The sequence below is a fragment of the Desmodus rotundus genome, chromosome 9 (genome assembly GCF_022682495.2).
Source record: "Desmodus rotundus isolate HL8 chromosome 9, HLdesRot8A.1, whole genome shotgun sequence".
NCBI lineage: Eukaryota > Metazoa > Chordata > Mammalia > Chiroptera > Phyllostomidae > Desmodus > Desmodus rotundus.
In genome coordinates this window covers 92,711,280-92,733,891 of record NC_071395.1, presented here as the reverse complement: position 1 = coordinate 92,733,891, position 22,612 = coordinate 92,711,280, and the positions used below count along the sequence as shown (strand labels likewise).

The window sequence follows — 22,612 nt, the reverse complement described above, 5'->3', positions numbered from 1 at the left end:
TTAAACATTTTTTATTGTTGTTCAAGTATAGTTTTCTGCCTCCCCCCCCCACCCCTCCCTACCACCCCAGCCCTCCCCACCTCCTTGCAATGCTCCACATTTGGGTAGACCAGCCGAAGTTGATAGTGATCAAATCGGGACATTAATTGAGAACAGTCAATGTTATACCACGTGGAAGACAGCCAACATGCTCAAAATATCCAAATCAACCAAGTTATTGGTGAAAATGAAAAATGTGCCTTTTATTTTATGGGGAAAAAAAGTAACAGACTTTTTGGCTGACCTGGTATCAAAATTCAAATGATCACACCCTCTGATTAATCTAAACACAGATTGTGGTACCCATTCACTCATAAAGGCAACAGAGGAAAACAGCCAGGATCATGAGGAAAGTTTACAAATTTGTTGGCTTTGAGACTCTCAGATATGTTAATCTGACATTGAGTGTATGACTATGTTGTGGTTGATACTAAGAAATATATATTTGGTCTTTATCCCTACTCTGGAACGGAGCTTCTAAAACCCTCAGGATTTCCTGAGCAAAAGAGCTGTAGGGACATCTTTTGTTCCCAGATCCTAAAATAGCTTCAGAGCCATAAAGGCGAAATTATTTATAAGAAGTCTCTTTCAACCACACCTGAGTGTATGTTAATTAGACTTTTGGACAGTCCTCAAGTAACCTAAGGATGGTGGCTGGATGTCAGGAGAATCAACCACATTATTAGAGGGTTGGAACTGTCAGCCCCATCCCTGACTGCCAGGGAGGGAAGGGCTAGAGGTTGAATCAATCACCAATGGACAATGATTTCATCAATCGTGACTACGTAAGGAAACCTCCATAAAAACCCAAAAGCACAGAGTTCAGAGAGCTTCCTGCACATGCTTGGGGGAAGAAGGGAAACACTCAATCCATGGTGACAGAAGCTCCCATGATTCTAGAGATCCTTCTAGACCTCACCCCATATACTTCTTCATCTGGCTGTTCATCTGTATCCTTTATAATATCTTTTATAATAAACTGGTAGATGTAAGCCAATGCTTCTCTAAGTTTTGTAAACCATTCTAGCAAATTAACTGAACCCAAGGCAGGGATCATGGGAACCTCCAATCTAGGGCCAGTAAGTTAGAAGCACAGATACAATCTGAGTCTGAGATTGGCATTGGAAGTAGAGGCAGTCTTGTGGGACTGAGCCCTTAACCTGTGGGATCTGATACTATCTCTAGGTGGGTAGTGTCAGAATTAAATTAAATTGTAGCTGAGGTCAAAGAATTGGTTGATGTGTAAAACCCACACATCTAGTCATGAGTGAAGTTGTGTTGTTGTAGGTTACTGAGAATAGAGGAGACACACACAAGTGAGTTTTTCCCTCAGAATGTGGCGCTAAGAGGAGAGACCAGAAATCAATTATAAACTGAGAAACCAAGACAATAAATGTTACTGAAAGAATGCACATAGGCCCTGGCTGGTGCAGCTCAGTGGACTGAGTGCTGGCCTGCGAATCAAAGGGTCGCTGGTTCAATTCCAAGTCAGGACACATGCCTGGGATGCGGGCCAGGTCCCCAGTGGGGACGTGCAAGAGGCAACCACACATTGATGTTTCTCTCCCTTTCTCCTTCCCTCCCTTCCCCTCTTTCTAAAAATAAGTAAATAAAATCTTTTTAAAAAATGCACATAGGTGAGATTGACCTGCAGTAACTACATATAAAGAAAAAAGCCCACTAAGAAAAACTTGCTCCTTCTTTCTATCATACTGCACATCCAATCAGCAAATCCGGCTAGCACTACTTTCAAATACATCTAGACTCCAAAAATACTGCCACCACAGTGGTCCAAGGCAGCAGCATCTCCCACGTGAGTTATTGTGGTAGACTCTTCCCTAGTCAGTTTACTCCCTATATTCTATTTCCATACCAAAGCCAGCATAACCCCTTTAAAATAAGTCTAAAGCCTCAAATGGCTTCCTACTGCATTTAGAAAACGTAGCAAAAAATACGGATTATTTTGATGAAAATAGTCTATAGCAAATTTTCAGTCTGAGGTAACAAAAATGTTTGTGTCTACGGCCTTTCCATTACCACCACAGGGGGCACTCAGACTTCACATTTACACATCTTAATTACACTCCTTGCCAGAGAAATCACGCAAAAAACTAAACACACACAAAATTCAAGTGATTTTTAAATTCTCTTAAGTATCCCAACTAGGTACCTAAAAGTCAAATACCTTGCAGGGAAGGACCGGACACAGAGCCATCGCTCAGGTTTTATGACCTACCGTGTATGAGAAATGTGAAGTATGTCTGTTAGAAAATCGCTTACTTAGCTCATAAAGAACAAATATTATTCGCACACTGAGAGACTAGTCCTCACAGAATGATAGATGACTTAACCTATGATTTGGTGTTCACATCATTTCACTTGGATTTGGTAAACTCAGAGACCTTTTTTTTTTTTTTAAGTCAGATCTCACAAATTAAAAGACACTTTGGAATGTTATTTCCTTATCTGGTTATTGTCATTTTACTTTTTCAAACTTCTTAAAACCGGTGTCTCACTAGGGAGGCAGACGTTCGAAGGCAGCGTAGCGGGGAAACACTGCACTTGCTCACTGTCTACGGCTTTTACACAGTTCCAGATGTTCGGTGCATTAGTAACGCGCTGACTCAAAGCCTCTTTTTGAAACTTTAGAAAGTGCAAATTGCATTAAAACCTCTTTGCCCTCATTAATGGTATTGTTACAATCCTAGTCCTCTGGAAAATGTTTTTTGGCATGTGTTTAACTTTATAATATTGCCATTTACTCACTTTAATAGCCAGTACTCAAGTCTTAATGCTTTTAATAGGCCCGCCTAAACAGACTACCATCTTTTGTAATCTTTTTCACATAACTTACTTACATGTAAAACCTGTTACATTTTTCCATCCGTAGATGATTCTTCACTATTTATTTCATGAGGTACTAGTATTTAAGAAATGTTTACTTCTTTTATTCAGTTACATGTGCCTATAGATGGCACATGTTAGGAATAAAATACGGTTCCTTATAAATAATAATAATTGAAAATAAAGTAGTAATGTTTTTTATAACTTTTAAAATTACAGTAAAAATGAATATACCCTTAATTCTTGCTATATTCAAACATAAAATATAAGAAAACCAAAAGTATGAATTTCTATTGAAGCAACTTCCTATACTCTAGCTATTTGGTGACCTCTGATTCAACACCTTCACCTTAAGAGGCTCGGCTATATTTCAGGATCAAACTTTCAACGAATTTGGATGCAGTCAGTAATGCCCTAGGAAGAATACTGTGGAGGAATACCACATGAAGTGAAAGTTAGATCCCTCTTACTTGTTGCCAACTCCAATAAAAATGAAAGGTTCTACAGTCCTCTCATAAGGAAAATTCCCTCACATAATTTTATTAAAAGAACAAGGACTCTGAAAAAGTTAAAAGCTGCACTACTGATACTGAGGTGCTTATTTACAGTCATTTATTGATACATTCTGACAAAAATACACAATGATACTTACAATGTAAAAAATTCAAATAAAATAGAAATTCAAAAATAACTCATACATTTCCTCATGATAATCTACTTTGCTGAAATCTCTTGGACACAAAACAATAAAGATCCAATAGCTAGGTAAGTATGGAATACATTCCCGACTCTTTAAAACACAAATTCTGAATTTCTTTGGATTGATCAACATAGTTAAGTTCATCAGTGTCTGAAGAAAACATATGGTTAAATGCATATATCTGACCAGTTTTGCTACTTTAGAGTTAAGAAGTGTCAGCTTACTAAATATTGGCAGAAATCTGAACAAATAAATTTAGTCACACATTCATCTATATGTTTCATTCCTTACCTGAGTAGATAAATTGTATGCAAAACCCCCCCCAAAATACTCAACTCAACTCATTTTCTTTCTATCCTGTATTAAAAGGCTAATAATTAAAGTAAACTATAATGAGGTCAATGCACCAGTATTATAATTGAGTTGACCCAAAAGTTCTTTTGGCTTTTTCCACAAGACGGTTCTAGTAGCACTTAGTTTTCTTTAAAGTTGTAGCATAAAAACAACCCATTTATTCTATCGCAGTTTCTGCAGATCACAAGACTAGACACAACAGACACAACACAACTGGATTCTCTGCTCAGGGTCTCACTGGGCTGAAGTTAAGGTATCTTCTGGAGCTGCAGATCTCACCTGGGATTTGGGGTTCTCTTTCAAGGTCTGGTATGTGGAAGAATTCATTTCCTACTAACTATAGGACTATCGTTCCTTTTTCTCCGCTAGCTATTGGCTAGAACTGCTCTCAGCTCCTACAGGCCACCTGCAATTCCTTGCCACGTGCCCCACCTCTCCTACCAGTCAGTTTACAACATGAACATCTGGTTTCTTCCAGGCCAGCTAGATCATGTCTCTCTGACCTCGTCTTCTGCCAAAATCATCACCTGTGATCAGATCAGGACTAACTAGAAATCTCTTCCTATCTTAAAGTCAACTAATTCCTTCTTTCCTCCCTTCCTTCCTTTTATTTAATCTTTATTGTATTTTTCCATTACCATTTAGTCCCCTTATAACCCCCTGATTTCTTACGCAAAATACCTTCACAGCAGTACCTAGATTAGTATTTGATTGAATAAATGGGAGGGATATATGCACACCAGAGTCAGGAATATTGGGGGGCCATCTTAGAATTCTGCCTACCACACATAGGTAGATATGAAAATGCATGGTGGTTCAAGGCATTCATAATGCAATGTGTCTTTAAAAAGGTATACATAGGTTAGGGGCGTGCTAGGAGTAAACCTGAAAAGTAACCAATGCTTCTAGGCAATGCAAAAGATTTCAAGCTTCATCTTTGAGAAAACAAAAAAATACTAAAGGTTTTTAAACCTTGGTATACTATCAGAGTCTGATGGACCCATTTTTCAATTTTAAACATTTCTAACTATTTGTAAAGATTGATATTTCACCATTTTTCCTTAGAAAACTCCTCCCCCCCCAAAAAACAAGCAAAAATTTACTGTAAAAATTGGATAAAACCCAATTGTATTTTGCAATGACCATAGAGTTTAACAGAATTCTTTTATAATTCTAAGATTTATTATGGGATCTTACTGACATTATTTTTCTTATACCTTAAAACATGCAACTATTTCAATATCTTACAAATCATTCCGTAATTAGCCATTATTAGTTATCAACTATTTCTAATAATGCTAAAAATACTAAAAGAAGAAAACAGAAGAAAGACGGAATCACCGAGGATGATGGGATAATAAAACAGAAAGACCTGCACACGGATGTTCACAGCACATTTATTCGTAACACGGAAACGACCAGGAGGTCCTTCAGCAGGTAAACGAAGAAACTCTGGTACATCCAGACAATAAGATAATATTCAGCACTAAAAAGAAAAGAGCTATGGAGCTGAGAAAAGACATGGAGGAACTTTCAATTCATAATACTAAGTGAAAGAGGCTAATGTGAAAAGGCGACATATTGGATGATTCCAACCATCCGAAGACAGGACAAAGACCAGCGGCTGCTGAGGGTTGGCGACAGGGAGGAATGAATAGATGGAGCACAGAGGATTTTTTAGGGCAGTGAAACTACTATGTGTGATACTGTAATGGTGGATACCTGTCAGTATACATTTATAAAAACTCATAGAATGTATAACACCAGGAGAAATCCTAATGGAAACTATGGACTTAGGTGACATAAATTCATCGAATATAATAAACGTACCACTCTGGAGAGTGATGGTGATAATGTCAGAGAAATGCATGTGTTGGGGGAAGGGGGTGCATGGGAGCTCTCTCCACTGACTACTCAATCTTACTGTGAACCTACAACTGCTCTAAAAAAGTCTTTTTTTTTTTTTTTAAAGAAATAGACATGACCTATAGCCTTTTCTACATGGAGCTGCTATCTGCAGAGTCTTCCTTGATGATGTTTTTCCCTCACTATCTGTCATGTTACCCTGACTTCCTAGTTATACCATCTTCAAGCTAACATTATCTCAACCAGGCAAGTGAAGCTAATTTTACAACTAAAAACTCCTCAGAAATGGTACTTTGTACCATGGCAAACACTGGTGCATTGGTATGAGCTCTATCCATTCATTCACTATTTCCTACAGAAAGTTCTGTCTCTTTTGAAAGTTTAAAAATGTGGTAATCATAAGTATCGGGCACCTTAAAATCGCAGGCAAGAGACTAAGAGAATTCACATCTGTACTTGCATATTTGAGATTATTCAAATTTTACTATAAAACACAAGAAACCAAATGGATGGGTAAAACTCATAAGATGTTTACAGCATAGCTAGAAGCTGAAAACCTGTAAGACACGTTAAACAGATACAATAAGTATAGTGTGTATTTATGAACACATAAAGAAGGAAATGGATGAATCAAGGGAACACTTAATATTGAAGATATACTATATAGGCACAGACCACCAAAAATTCAAGACATAGTAAACACATCTGAGTCACAAAAAACACTCAATATTCATGAAATACTAATTTAGCCACCCATCGTGACCCATGTATACTCTGCATGAGTAAGGCAGATAAAATCCACAGTTGCCCAGCAGGGCAACTGGGGAACTACAGGTGTGGCCAAACGCACTTGCCCCTACTTTTCTCTAATAAAAGTGTGTGCCACTCGTCTGGAGCGTTTCCATCTACTGGATCATCTTGCTCAAACCTCATCTCTAGTCTGTAAACACACTATCTACAAGGAAATCTTATGTAACAGAGAAATCCGTAACTCAGGATTTACATAATGTGATCCTTCCACCCACTTGGACTCTATCCTAAATGTGTTCCCTCAACTCTTCTTCTCCTTTGCTCAGTGTGTTTTAAATTTATTCAATAAACTATGTGATTCAAGCACCTTAATTTTTGGCTTGCCAGCTTCTCTCCGTCCCATTACTTCTGGCATACCCTGATAAGGGTGTTCGGAGGCTACCATTGCATCAAGGTTATTTTCCACTAGACAATACCCAAAATTACTTAAATTCAAAAACTGCCAATCTGAAATGTCAAGCCCCAAAAAAGTCCATTGGTCACTATTACGAAGATTAACTATACATGAATATTAACAATTGTAACCAAGGCCCTGGCCGGGTGGCTTAGTTGTTTAGAGCATCGTCCCAACACACCAAGGTTGTAGGTTCGATCCCTAATCACAGCACATACAAGAGTCAACTGATAAATGCATAAATAACTGAGTGGAACAACAAATCAGAATGTGTCTGTCTGTCTCTCTCCCTTTTCCTCTCTCTCTCTCTAAAATCAAAAATAAAAATTAAAATAAATCGTTTTTTTAAAAAAGGTTGTAACCAAGCCCTGGCCAGGTGGCTCAATTAGTTGGAGCATCGTCTCTTATACCAAAAGGTTGTGAGTTTGATTCCCAGTCAGGGAATCATACCTAGGTTGCAGGTTTGATCACCAGTCAGGGTGCATATGGGAGGTAACTGATCCATTGATGGGTCACTTTCTCTCTCACATTGATGTTTCTCTCTCACATCAATATTTCTCTTCTCTCTCTCTCCCTCCCTCCCTTTCTCCCTCCCTTTTCCTCTCTCTCTCTAGAAATCAGTAAAACACATAAGTTTGGGTGAGGATTAAAAAATGGTTTAAATGATAAATTTTATGTTATGCATATTTTACCACAATAAAAATAAATAATGAGAGGAATAGATCAAAGATCTGAGGAGCCTCTGAGGTGTGGAACTGGAAAGGAGGAAGCGCAAGGCAGGGAATTATTGTTTTTCACTATAATCATTTTATTATTATTTAATTATATATAAGAATCAACTTGATAACAAATAATAAAAGCTTCAAAAATTACAATAATGAATTCAATAAGTGAAAAACTGGGGAAATTTTTGTTTGTATTATAGAGTTAATATCCAAGCAATATACTAGAAATCTGTTTAAAAAAAAAAAGTATATTTAAATGTTACAGTTTCTAAAGTCACCCAATAAGCAATAGTCAATTTCAATAACTATAAAATTAATACTGTTATATCTGTCCCAAAAAATTAAATTAGGAGGTAACATTCCACTTATTTGCAGAGTATTACTTTCCTTCTATCAAGTGATAGTATTTCTCCGCAATATGTCAACAATTGGAATATGTTTTCAACTACTAAACTGGCTCACGAACATTAAATCACTTGAGAGCACTGGTACCGGAAGGTGTGGTGTGTTGTTCAACAAACAGGCTGTTTTCTTTTCAACGGTAACTTTTTCCCTGACAATTATATTATTGTCCATTTAAGTAACTTACATGAGATTTGGTTCTCCTCTATACATACTGAGAAAAAAGCATACCACGCTGGTTCCTAGCATATAAAGAATCACTCTCACTATGTCTTTGAAGCCTAGCAAAAAAATGAAATTGTTCATTTACTCACCTGGGCACTTCCTGGCTCACTTTTTACAACTGTGATTGGCAAATATAAAAGGTTTTATTAATGTGTTGAGATTTTGCTTTACTTTAGTTCCAGGCTTAATTATTGGTTTTCCTTAATACAACTATTGAGTGTAGATGTTCACACTCAGGAATAAATACTGCTTTCTATTAAGAATTTTTAAGATGTTTACGTCCATTTTATTTTTAGAAATCCTAATAAAAAAAACAATCTGATTAAATTTCTTCTAAAAACAATTCCTTTAGTCTATCTACAGGAGGACTAATTACTGCATCTCTAGCTAACAAAGTATGTCTCTTAGCCCCATTCAGGCTGCTATAACAAAATACTCCTAACTGGGGAGCTTATAAACAACAGAAATGTATTGCTTACAGTCCTGAAGGCTGGGAAGTCAAAGATCAAGGCACTAGTGTTGGTCACATTGGGTGAGGGCCTTCTTCCTCGTTCACAGCTGGCGCCTTCTTGCTGTGTCCTCACATGGTGGGAGGGGCAAGGGATCTCTCTGGAGCCTCTTTTATAGGACATTAACCTTATTCATAAAGGTTTTTTCTCATGACTTAAGCACCTCCAAAAGGCCCCACCACCTAATGGCATCACCTTTGGAATTAGGACTTCAACATATAAAATTTGGGGGGACACACTCAAACCACAGCAGTATGTATATAGATGGAGAGACAGTAGAAAAGACAAACCCAATGTTTACATTCAAACATATTGCTTATACTATTATCCTAACACATATAACTTCATATGGGGAAAAAATGGCCACCTCTCTACATTAGAATTCAGCTTTGATTTTTTTATTAAAGATTTTTTTTATTTATTTATTTTTAGAGAGAGGGGAAGGCAGAGAGAAAGAGAGGAAGAGAAACATCAATGTGTGGTTGCCTCTTGCACACCCCTTACTGGGGACGTGGCCTGTAACCCAGGCACGTGCCCCAACTGGGAATCAAACCGGCGACCCTTTGGTTCACAGGATGGCACTCAATCCACTGAGCCACATGAGCCAGGGCTTAGCTTTGATTTTGCTAAATATATTCTCAGAAATTATATGTCGTCTTAATTCTTTGAATATTAGGACTAAAATATATAACTCAATTTAACTGAAGAAAATATTAAGAATCAGAGTGAGTCTAAAAACAAGAAAAAAATCATTTCTTCTAGCCGGATACATGAGTATACAGGCTACAAAGAAAGCTGACTTTAGATTCAGATTACTGAAACTTTCAAAAGTGTAATTTATGATAGTGAGAAAGAATGCTGCTTTTCTCTTCAACTATGAGAATATCAAGTTGCCCCTAAAAATAAAAATCCCATATGCATAAATTATCCCCTTACGAGGGTATATAACTAACATTGCTTGAAAACTATTTTAGTCTTTTAGACTGCCGAGTAAAACAGTGAGAGAACAATCAGTCAGTCTCAATCAATAAATAAGGAAAACAATATAAGATGTTTAGAAAACTGTAATTCCCCTGCCTTGCTTCTGGCCCTTATCATGGTGATCCCACATGATTTTTTAAAGGCAAAAGATGGCAGGAATGCAGACTGGTACAGCCACTGTGGAAAGCAGTCTGCAGTCACCTCAAAAAATTAAAAATGGAACTCCCTTATGACCTAGCGAATCCACTTCTGGGGAATTTATCCAAAGAAACCCAAAACACTAATTCAAAAGAATATACGTGCACCCCTGTGTTCATTGCAGTGTTATTTACAATAGCCAAGATTTGGAAGCAGCCCAAGTGCCCATCAGTAATGAGTGGATAAAACAGCTGTGGTACATTTACACAATGGAATACTACTCAGCTGTAAAAACAAAGAAAATTTTACCCTTTGAGACAGCATGGATGGACCTGGAGAACATTATGCTAAGTGAAATATGCCAGTCAGAGAAAGACAAATACCGTATGATTTCACTCATCTGTGGAATATAATGAACAAGCTGAACTAACAAGCCAAATAGTGACAGGCTCATAGATAGAGAGCAGGGTGACAGCCTGGGGTGAGCAGTCGGGGGAGGGGGTGTTGGGGAGTGGAAGGACTGAACAAAAAGAAAAAGAACTCATGGACACGGACATGACCGTGGTGATTGCAGGGGGGGCTGGAGGGGGCGGAGGTGGAAGAGGATATAAGGGTGATGGATGGTAATGGAAAAAAATATAATACAAATAAACTGTTAAAAAATAATAATAATAAAATTAAAAAATAAATATCCCCCTACCTTGTAAGATGGCAAGAAACACAAAACGCCGCAGCTCACAGTCTGGCACACAGACAACACTAGTGCTCCCACCTCATCCTGGAACTCAAACGTTTCTGTGTGCTGGAAGGTAGCACAGAGATTCCGACCCTTGGGGCCTGACCCAATGGTGCCAACCCAAACCTAGAATATAAATATATCAGTATTAAAGTTATGCCTAGACTAGGCAGGCAAAAGAGCATTTAGTTGGGAGCTTTAATTACCTACATGTCAAAAGAAGATCAAGCAACAAGTTTAGAGGCACTTTATTTATAAATAGTTGGAGTTTTTTCTATTACTTTTATATAATTATATAGAGATTTCATTTATAGAAGTTTTACTTTTAGGCAGATCATTGAATTCTCCTAGGATGAAAGCAAAAAGGGTTTCACTTATCTATTCCCTAAACAGTTTTGCACAATTAAACATGTAACAGAATTTTGTTGGGTGACGTGGACAAATGAAGTGGATAAATTAGAAAGAGTTCCAAAACATTAGAGGTGAGGGCTGGATGAACTCATACAGGCAAGTTTCTAAGACTCGGCTAGGAAAGAAACTACTCTTTCACAAATTCACGGATGCTCAGTGACCTATAGTCATAAAACATCAAGCCCACCAAATTTTACCGTTCTATGCAATTCCTTTAACTCATACAGTTCTAATCTCAGTGTAGTTCGTTTGATCCAGAGAAAGAACAAACTTTACTAGTAATCTACAGGCAATACAAAAACTTCAGATTGCTGAAAATTGTAATAGTACTGTATTTTGAAATGATGTATGAGACTTCTGGCCAAGATGGAGGTGCAGGTAGATAAGCTTTGCTTCCTTGAACAACCAAAAGAAGGACAACAAATTTAAAAACAAAAAAAAATCAGAACTGCCAGAAAATCAAACTGTATGAAAGTCTAACACCAAGGAGGTAGAGAAGAAACATTCATACAGACCGGTAGGAGGGGCAGAGACCAGCAGCCAGGCAAAGAGGACAAGAGGCAAGGCAGCGCCTGGAGGACCAGGCAGTCCCACGTTTGTGTGCAGATAAGCAAGGAGGAAAAATGGGGGAGTAAGACAGACCACACAACCCAGGGTTCCAGTGAGGGAAACTAAAGCCTCAAAACCTCTGGCTATAAAAATATGTGGGGGTTGTTGTGGTAGCAGAAATTCCCAGCCTCACAGGAGAATTTGCTGGAGAGACCCACAGGGTCCTAGAACATAGACAAACCCACCCACCCAGGAATCAGCACCAGAAGGGCCCAATTTGCTTACGGGTAGCAGGGGAAGTGACTGAAAAGTAGGCCAAGAGCTGAGCAAGGGGCATTGTTCCCTCTCTGACCCCTCCCCCACACACAGTACCACAACTCAGTGACTTGGGTTGCCCCACCCTGGTAAATACTTAAGGCTCCACCCCTTACAATGTAACAGGTATACTGACACAAAGAAATACGGTCCAAGTGAAAAAAGATCAAAACTCCAGAAAAAGAACTAAGTGACGAGGAGATATCCAACCTATCAGATACGAAGTTCAAAACACTAGTATTCAGGATGTTCACAGAAACAATTGAGTACAGAAGCAAAATATAGGAAGAAATGAAGGCTATGAAAATTGAAATAAAGAAAAATATACAGGGAAACAGCAGTGAAGGGAAGGAAACTGGGACTCGAATGATTTGGAGCAGAAGGAAGAAAGAAACATTCAAACAGAACAGAATAAAACATGAATTCAAAAAAATAAGAAGTAGCTTAGGAACCTCTGGGACAACTTTAAATGTCCCAACATATGAATCATAGGGGTGCCAGAAGGAGAAGAGGAAGAGCAAGAAATTGAAAACTTATTTGAAAAAATAATGAAAGAAAACTTCCCCAATCTGGCAAAGGAAACAGTCTTCCAGGAAGTCCAGGACTTCAGAGAGTCCCCCAAAAATTGGACCCCAGGAGGAACACATCAAGACACATCATAATTAAATTACCCAAAATTAAAGATAAGGAGAGAATCTTAAAAGCAGCAAGAGAAAAGAACACAGTTACCTGCAAAGGAGTTCCCATAAGATTATCAGCTGATTTCTCAAAAGAAACCTTACAGGCAAGAAGGGGCTGGAAAGAAGTATTTGAAGTCATGAAAGGCAAGGACCTATATCCAAGATTACTCTATCCAGCAAAGCTTTCATTTAGAATGGAAGGGCAGATAAAGTGCTTCCCAGATAAGGTCAAGTTAAAGGAGTTCATCATCACCAAGCCCTTATTATAATGAGATGTTAAAGAGACTTAATCTAAGAAAAAGATGATCAAAAATATGAACAGTAAAATGACAACAAACTCACAACTATCAATAACTGAACCTAAAAAACAAAAACAAACTAAGCAATCAACTAGAACAGGAACAGAATCACAGAAATGGAGATCACATGGAAGGGAGAGGTGCGGGAAGAATGGGGGAAAAGGTACAGGGAATAAGAAGCATAAATGGTAGGTAGAAAATAGACAGGGGGAGGTTAAGAATAGTATGGGAAATGAAGAAGCCAAAGAATTTCTATGTACAGCCCATGGACATGAACTAATGGTGGGGGGGAAATGCTGGTGGGAGGGAGTGCAGAGCCGAGGGGGATAAAGGGAAGAAAAAAATGGGACAACTGTAATAACAATCAATAAAATATGCTACAAAAAAACAAAAACAAATGAAATGTATGAGATTAAAGTACATTTTGCAAGATGACATCTAATGAATTCCATATTAACTACTACTTAAATGATCAACTAGTAATGTGAAAAACTGATACTATGTTTCCTGATATAATACAATGAAAAGTAACGATATAACCTATATAGTATTCTTACCAAACTGTTTAACCTGAATCTTACCATGAGGAAACAGTGAGACAAATCCAGATTATAAGCCATTCCTCAAGACACCTGGTGACTTGAATTCTTTACAAAATTTCAGAAAGACCAGAAAAAAGGGCAAGAAAACTGTTTTAAAGACTAAAGGGACACAAAAACCAAATGTAATATATAATACTTATTTGGACCCTGGATTAAGAATAAGAAAAGTAAATAGGTTAAAAGGCATTTTGAGAGTAACTGGAGAAATGTAAATATTGACTCTATTGTACCAACATTAAGTTTCTTGGGCACGGTCACGGTACTGTGGTTATGTAAGATTGTGCACTTGTTCTTAGGAGAGACATGCTAAACTAATTAAAGGCAAGGTGTTGTGATATTTCCACATTACTTTTTAACAGTTTACCAAAAAATGTGCCATTATATGTATTATACACATATGAAATATATATTGCACACATATGTAATTTTTAACATTTTGCATTATTCCTCTTCTCTCTCTCTCATACACACACATGCACACTGTTAACAACTGATGAATCTAGGTGAAGAGTATAAGATGTTCACTATATGAATAGTTTTCTACTTTTCTAAAGTTTGTAATTTTTAAAATAAAAATCTGGGGCAATCAAATGAACGAACAGATAGGCTCATATACGATGTGTTTATTAGTAACCTCCTATATTTATTTGAGCTTTTAAAGAGAGCAGCTTTAAAATGTGGAACATACATTTTTCCTTCACTACAGTTTATAGCAATGTTTGTAAACAGGAGTACTCTGGCATTTTGGAAAGCACAATTCTTAGTTACATAGGAGCTTATTCAGGCTCTCAACTACTAAATGCCAATAGAACCCCCCAAGTAACTGTGAGAAACAAAAATGTCCCCACAAATATACCGTGGTTGAAAACTACATCTTCATAAAGTATTAGAATAGTGTTAGGCACGGAGGTGGTGTTAAACATGTAGCTAATTGCTTTAAATAACTTCTTAAAAAAAACAAACAGAAGACAGATCAACAAGTGATAATTAAAGCATTCCTAGGAAAACTAAAATAACATTTATATGGTATTGTTATAAAAATCAAAATCTTAAGTCCCAGGACTCATAAGAGTACTTCCAATTCATTTCAGATACCAAACATGTGCCGAACAACTGCTAACTAATGCCAGATATGCATCTAGGTGCTGTGGAAGAATGTGGACACAAAGAGAAGCAAAAGGAGACACTGTAGTCTAGTGGAAAAGAGAAACACATGAACAAGTCATTAAACAATAGGAACCATAATAAAGAAGTTGAATTTTGTTTTGTTTTTAATTTTCACTTAAACACAGTAAAACATTTAAATTAGGAAATTGTAATGCAGTCTTTGCACCCAAAGTGTATTTTTCACTCACTGGGTTGAAGGAATGCATTTATTAGTATTTCCTTTTTGTTGACACTATCAAGACAGATTTCCTTTTACTCTAAAACTGAAATGTTGAATTTCCTATCAGGATCTGTTTGCTAGTACTTAGGTACTTTCCAATTTGTTTATGTAGAATTACACTGAGGTCAAAAAAAGACTGAAAGCCTTCAGAAAAAATCCTAACCTGTGAATTCTTAATGACATGATTAGCTTCCAGTTGGATAGTAAATGTAACACCAAGTTCTGATGAAAAGGATTTCATTGGTGATAATGTCCCAGATGTCAAAACAATCGTCCACACTTTGCCATTAATATCCGAAAAGGCCTAGAAGGAAACAACATTTGATATATAAAATCATCTTTAGAGAAGTCGAACATGTTTATTTAATTGTTTGCATTGAGTTAGAAGACAGAATTTTCATACGTAACCATCAGCTTACCACAGCTGGATTTAAGCACCAAAAGTTGAGCACATGAACTGCAGTTTTCTGTCGTGAACGTTTCTTGTTTTTTGGTGCAGCAAACAACCCATTTTTATCTGAAGTATCAGTCTGACTTATCCAAGTGTAAGTCTGTTGAATAGCAACTTTATAATCATCTGCAAACCTAAACGAACGTAAAATAGTGATTAAATGGCACACCTTTATAAAACATAAAATGCCCCAGCTACATACAACATAAAAACTGATACTATGAAAACTATACTGAGAGCCCTGCTATCTTCCCACTCAAAGGCAACATTTTCCCCACCACTCAACCCCTATTAATTAAATTCAGTAATTCTGACAGAAAATAAGCCATTGTCTTAGAAGCAACCCCTCTTACAGAGACTAGGTATCACCCAATGACCCGCCGTCCACCACTGCCCCTCCCATCGGTCAAACACCGCACACATTGTGGCGGAACCAGAATTCAAACCCAAGTCCCCCAACTCCTAGTCGAGATCCCTGCACTCTGTGTAACATCATCAGTTACAAAATAGATGATAGGATTATTGTTAAAGAAACTAAAAAGTGGTCTATACATTTGTATTACATTAGAAAACAGAAGGACAATTTTTACTGAAAGTTTAAAAAGTTTAGAAAACAAATTATAAAAATTTTAAATTATTTTAAAACGTGGGTCTTAGTCTTCATCTATTTTTTAAGTATACTTTATTGATTATGCTATTACAGTTGTCCCACTCTTTTTCTCCCCTATATCCTCCCTCCACCCTAGCCACCCCACCCTCCAACATACCCACACCTTAGTTCATGTCCATGGGTTGTACATATAAGCTCTTTGGCTTCTCCATTTCTTATACTATTCTTAACCTAACCCTGTTCTATTCTGTGCCTATTTCGCTTCTTATTTCCTGTACATTCCCTCCCCCCCATTCTCCCTCTTCCCCTGCCCACTGATAACCCTCCATGTGATCTCTATTTCTGTGATTCTGTTCCTGTTCTAGTTGCCTGGTTAGTTTTTGTGTTTCTTTTTTAAGTTCAGTTGTTGATAGTTGTGAGTTTGTTGTCATTTTACTGTTCATAGTTTTTGATCTTCTATTTCTTTTTTTAAAATTTTATTGTTGTTCAAGTACAGTTGTCTGCATTTCCCCCCACCGCCCCCACCCCAGACAACCCGCCTCCCCCCCGATTCCACTTCCCCTGGTTATGTCCATGCGCATCTACTTAATGCTCCTGAAATGTGCACTTAAAAACGGTTAGAATGATAAATTTATGTTACATACATATCACCACAATTAAAAAAAGCAAAAATACTGGACCCAGGCAGCACTATAACTTAAGAAAGGATAGTGTGGGGGAAGGTGACTGCTTTTCATCTTCTATAATTCACTAAATAGAGGCTTCATGCAATAAGAAAAAGACTTTCTAACACTGGAAGAAACATATGTAAACTATATTTAAGAAAAAACAAATGCTTAAGTTTAGTCCTAGAGGACTATAAATTTAATGTGTCGTAGTATATTTACTGATTTCAATATTCATTTCCATTCATAAAGACTAATTTCAATTCGTCTGCATCTGTGCCAATGAGAGTAATATTTATATGACTTGTTCATGATTATCCTGTATACTCATACAAAGAGTGCATTAAACACTTGCTAACACTCAATACAGCTAATATTTTTAAGAGAAAATATACAGATCAGATATCTTCATTTACCTGCTATTTTGCCTAAAAAGATAGTCAAGTACCATAAAAAGTCCTTTGAGCATTATTTGAGTTGAAGCACTAATAATAGGCACTTCTATGGCCTCTTCTTTACCATGAATTGATACGACTTTTTCTTCTTTTTGAAGAACAGCAGATAAATGTCCCTATAAGAAATTATAATATTAAATATACTGGGGGGAGGGGTGAAGGAGTAAAACAAACTTTTCAAAATTATAATGAAACCCAAATAAAATATACATTGAAATTATAGGCAAACATTATTAATACACAAGTGCTAACAATATGCTTTAGATTCCCACATGGTCCCAAATTCTCTTCAAAGAACTTTAATAAAATTATACATTTACTTCTCAAGACAATTAGGGTATTATTTAGTGCCCTTCAAAAGTAATGACCTACATAAAAATGTACTTACCAAATGGTTTCTCCAAGGAACTTAAAAGAGTTGATATGCCACCTAGATAACGGAATTATTTCCAGAGTACTCTGATGCTTAGAAAAATATGACTACTTACATTATAAGAAAAATTAAAAGAATGACTCAAACCTAATTCTAAAATTCAAATGGCAGAGTAAGGCCAAGAATAGCCAAGATGATTCCAAAGGAAAAGAACAAAGTAAGAATATATGCCCTCGCAGATATTAGCATTTTTCTAACAGTATTAACAAATATGACAGTTTAGATAAACGGATTTATAGGATAGAGTCCAGAAATAAATTCACACATGAATGAAAATTACATATGTGACAGAAACGGTATTACAAACAGAGGGAAATGACAGACTATTTAGTAAAAAATGGTGAGAAAATTCATTATCCGTACAGGAAATAAAATGGATTCCTTACCTCACAAGATAAACAAAGCTGAATCACAGACTGATTGAAAACCTTTGTAAAAAATATTTTAACACTTTCAGAAGAAAATGTAGCACAGGATAAGGAAAGATTGCTAAAACTCAACTCAATCATGACAATTCATTTAAAAAACACTGATAATTGTGAACGCACTAAAATTAAAAAATCTTTTGAAAAACAGACCATAAACAAACCATAGACACAAGAATATACACATCCATTGCAATAGCAACAAAGAATTAGTATTTAGAATATATAGAAGAAATAATCAGTGCCATATACAAAGATATATTTTAAAGGATGTTCAAATCAGAATTGTTTCTTGTTCTGGGACAACTGGAAACAACCTGTATTGCACATGCTAGATTAATCAAATAGTTTAGACTAGGTGCACTGACAAAAATGCTACACTGAAACTAAACATGGAAAAGAATCTTTTTCTTAGGAAAGTACTCATATTGTTAGTGAGAAGAGGCTACAAGTAAAAATGTATCATATCGGAAATATATTTATGCTAAGCTAACATATGCACAGAAGAAAGCATAGGTGGACATAAATCCAAAATAATAATCATCTTTAAGCTGAGTATTTTTTTCTTTTGTACCTTTCTGTTATTTTCCAAATTTTTTTCTTTGACATATATTTGTACATTTTTAATTCAAGAATAATATATAGAGTGCCCTAATTTTGTATGCACAGTCCATTAAAGACACATACACACACCCAGGTAACTAACACTCATTCAGGATACAAAACATTCCTTGAATCCCAAATGGTTCCCCTTCACTCCTTCTCAGTCCAAACTGCTCCTTAGCCTTCTACACAGTGGTAACCAGTATTCTGCTTTCTATCAGCATAATTATGTCCATCTGTTCTTAAATTTCATAAAAATGAAATCATACAGTTTATACACTTTATTTTATTCATTCATTCATTTATAGAAAGAGCGGAAGGGAGGGAGGACAAGAGGGAAGGAAACATGGACGTGAGAGAGAAACATCGATCGGTTGCCTCTTATACACGCCCCGACCACAGACTGAACCTGCAACCTAGGCATGTGCCCTGACCGGGCATGGAACTGGAGACCTTTTGCTTTGCACGATGATGTCCAACCAACTGAACTACACCAGTCAGGGTCAGTTTGTACTCCTTCTGTCTGGTTCCTTTTATTCAACATTATGCCTGTAAGATTCACTCATATGTTTGTGGCAGCAGTGGTTCACTTTTTAATTGCAACATAGTAGTCTACTGTATGAATATCCCACAATTAACTTATCTATTTTACTGTTGATATAAATAACCTTTAAAATGCACAACTTCTATGCAAAAAAAAAAAATCATAAAAAGATGTCACAATATTGCCCTGGCCAATGTGGCTCAGTGGTTGGAGCATTATCCTGTAACCAAAGGCTTGCAGTTTGATTCCCGGTCAGGACATACACCTAGGTTGCAGGTTCATTCCTGGTCCAGGCACAGGTGCTTGTGACTCCCGTCCAGATGTGATTCCTGGTCCTGACATGGACCCCTAGTCTGGGTGTGTACAAAGGCGACCAACCAATGCTTCTCTTACATTGATGTTTCTCTCTCTCCCTTTCTCTCTCTTTCTCTAAAAAAAAGCAAATGTCCTTGAGTAAAGATTAAAAAAAATGATGTCATAATATGGAAAAATACTTATAATAATATATTGCATTTTTTAAATGTAGGGCAAAATTTTAAATATAGTTTGATTAAAATATTTTTTGAGTACTCATATGCCCCAATGCTCACAGTGATCATGTTGTCAATAGTTGTTACCTTCTTGGGTTCAAAAACTTCTTTAAATCAATAAGGAAAACTACAAAACTCTAATTTAAAAAATCAAAGAAAATCTAAATAAATGGAGAGATACTCCATGTTCATGGATTAAAAAATTCAGTATTATTCAGATGTCAGTTCTCCCCAATCAAAATCCAAGCAAGTCATTTTGTGGATGATGACAAACTGATCAAAGTTTATACAGAAAGACAAAAGACCCAGAAGAGCGAACACAATTATTGAAGAACAAAGTCAGGGAGCTGACACCACCCAACTTCAAGACTTACTATAAAGTAGAGTAATTAAGACAGGGTGGTGTTGGTGAAGGAACAGACAGAAAGATCTGTTCCTTGTTTCCAGGCTCCATAGGGAAAGAACAGGGAGCCCAGAAACATATCCGCATAAATAATGTCAACTGATCTTCAATAAAGGAGCAAAGGCAATAAAATAGATCAAAATTAGTCTTTTCCACAAATGGTGCTGGAAGAACTGGACACCCGTATGTAAAGAAATGAATCTAGACACAGACCTTACACCCCTCACAAAAATTAACTCAAAATGGATCACAGACTTAAATATAAAATACAAAACTATAAAACTTCTAGAAGAAAAGATAGAAGGAAATCTGGGTGACTTAAGGTTTGGTGATGAGTTTTTAGATGCAACACCAAAACCATGATCCAAAGAGAAAAAACTGGTAAGCTGAACTTTATGAAAACAAAAAACTTATGCTCCATGAAAGATGTTGTTAATAAAAGACAAGCCACAGGCTGGGAGAATGTATTTGCAACACACATGTGAAGAAGGACTTAAATACAAAATATACAAAGTACTCTTAAAACTTAGCAAGAAAACAACTCAATTGAAAGGTAGGCAAAAGATCTGAAAGGAACAACAGGAACTCGCATTCACTGCGGATGGGAATGTAAAATGGTACAACCACTTTGGAAGACAGTAGCAGTTTCTTGCGAAGCTAAACTCAGTCTTGCTGTATCACCCAGCAAACATGCTCCTGTTTTCCCCAATGAGAAGTAAGCATGTCCACAAAAAAAAATGTACAAAAATGTTTACAGTAGGTTTATTCATAACTGCCAAAACTTGGAAACCACTAATATGTCCTTTGGTAGTAGAATGGATAAACAACTGCGGTATATACATACAATGAGTATTGTTCAGCAAGAAAAAGAAACAAGCTATCAAGCCATGAACCACATGGAGGAACCTTAAATGCACACCGTTCAGTGAAAGAAGCCAGTCTGTAAAGATCACATACTGTATGATTCCAAATACATGACATTCTGGAAAAGGTAAAACACAAAGTCAGTATAAAAAAAAAAAAATCGGAGGTTGCCAGGGGGGGTTCAGCGAGGGAAATGCGATGTAGTGAAGGAATGAGTAAGTGCAGCACAAACGATTTCGAACGCAGTGAAACAATTCTGTATGATACTGTACTGGTAGATTCATGACTATGGTTTTTTATCAAAACTCACAGAACTGTACAACACAAAAGTGTAATCTATAGACTTTAGTTAATAATAACATAACAGTACTGGTTCAGTTGTATCAATACACTTGTTACAATGAGAAATAATAACATCTGTGCTGGGGGGCTGGGGCTTGGGGAGGGCTGGTATATGAGTAATGTCCTTTCTGCTAAATTTTTCTGTAAACCTACAACAACCACTCTAAAATGTAAAGTCTTTTAATTTAAATAAATAAATAATTAAGAACAAAAATGAAAAGAAAAATATCCTTTTTTGGGGGGAAAAAAAGCCTCTCTGAGAATACTTGTCACGAAGCTTCTTTCAGAAAAATGTACAGGAGTACACAGTCCTGAAACTTTACACACAATTTCACAATGTTCACGCATCCCATAGCCCACTCAGGATCTCCGTTCACCCAGGTTTACAACCTCTAAGTTAAGGAGAACAAAATATACATTTATCCTTTTTTCCCCAAACTTTTAACTTCTACAATTCAAAAAATAAACTTACAACCTAAAAATAGATTGTAAGTTTACAACCTTCTTTTATCTTTAAATAAACAATTAATTCCTTTAAGCCTTATTTCCTTCAAACTAAATAATGCTACTTTTTCATCCATAATTTATGCCATCACACATAAGATTATAAAAATTTTAAAACAATTAAATTGCTACATTTTTTTTTACCCTAGATAAACTTATTCACTAAATGTATTTCCACAGGTGGAAAAAAAAAATCTTACCTGCAAAATGGGAAAAGTAGCAGTGGTGATACCCATTTTATGTAAATCTAAGAGCATTTCACTGCCGCTCCATATTTTACAGGAGGATTCATAATCCCGTTCCACAAGATGTCCAGAGTTTGCTTCCAACCAACTGGAATGAAATAAAACAATTCCCTCAACCAGTATTGTCCTGTGAGCACCGTTTTCATAGAACAGAGAATTGAGATACATTAAATCTGTATTCCTTGATGCTCTTAGGACACAAAAGTGGAGTAAGACATATTTTTAAAAGCATGCATATCTCGATTTACAAAAAAACCCCCATTTAAATAGCTAAAAAGCAAGTTTTTATTCAGAAAAGAAAAACATGCATGTCATTTCCCAACTGTGTTTTGTGGATTCACACTGCTTTACTTGACTGTCTCTCCAAAAAAGAGTCATGTCTTAGGGCTCATCCCTAGTGCTAAAAGGAAATACAAAACAACTTAATACAAATTAAATTTACATATTAACACAAAACAGAGAATTACTAGAAAATATATATATTCATTAATATATACACATGTACATTCAATAAGGGCTTAATTGTCTATTATTATGCCAGACACTATACTAGGTCATAGAAATACAGCAGT

General features: G+C 36.4%; 1 protein-coding gene across 4 annotated transcripts in view; it reads right to left on the bottom strand.

Moving 5' to 3' along the window:
• BRIP1 (BRCA1 interacting DNA helicase 1) overlaps window positions 1-22,612 on the bottom strand; it is a 134,347-nt gene that overhangs the window by 69,484 nt on the left and 42,251 nt on the right. For all 4 annotated transcript variants that reach the window (XM_045182520.2, XM_053911817.1, XM_053911818.1 and 1 more), the window contains exons 9-13: window positions 21,996-22,128; window positions 17,109-17,263; window positions 15,386-15,551; window positions 15,130-15,270; window positions 10,688-10,849 (exon numbers count right to left, since the gene is read on the bottom strand). In XM_045182520.2, coding sequence (XP_045038455.2) covers window positions 10,688-10,849; window positions 15,130-15,270; window positions 15,386-15,551; window positions 17,109-17,263; window positions 21,996-22,128 — 757 coding nt within the window. The remainder of the gene's footprint in view (window positions 1-10,687; window positions 10,850-15,129; window positions 15,271-15,385; window positions 15,552-17,108; window positions 17,264-21,995; window positions 22,129-22,612) is intronic.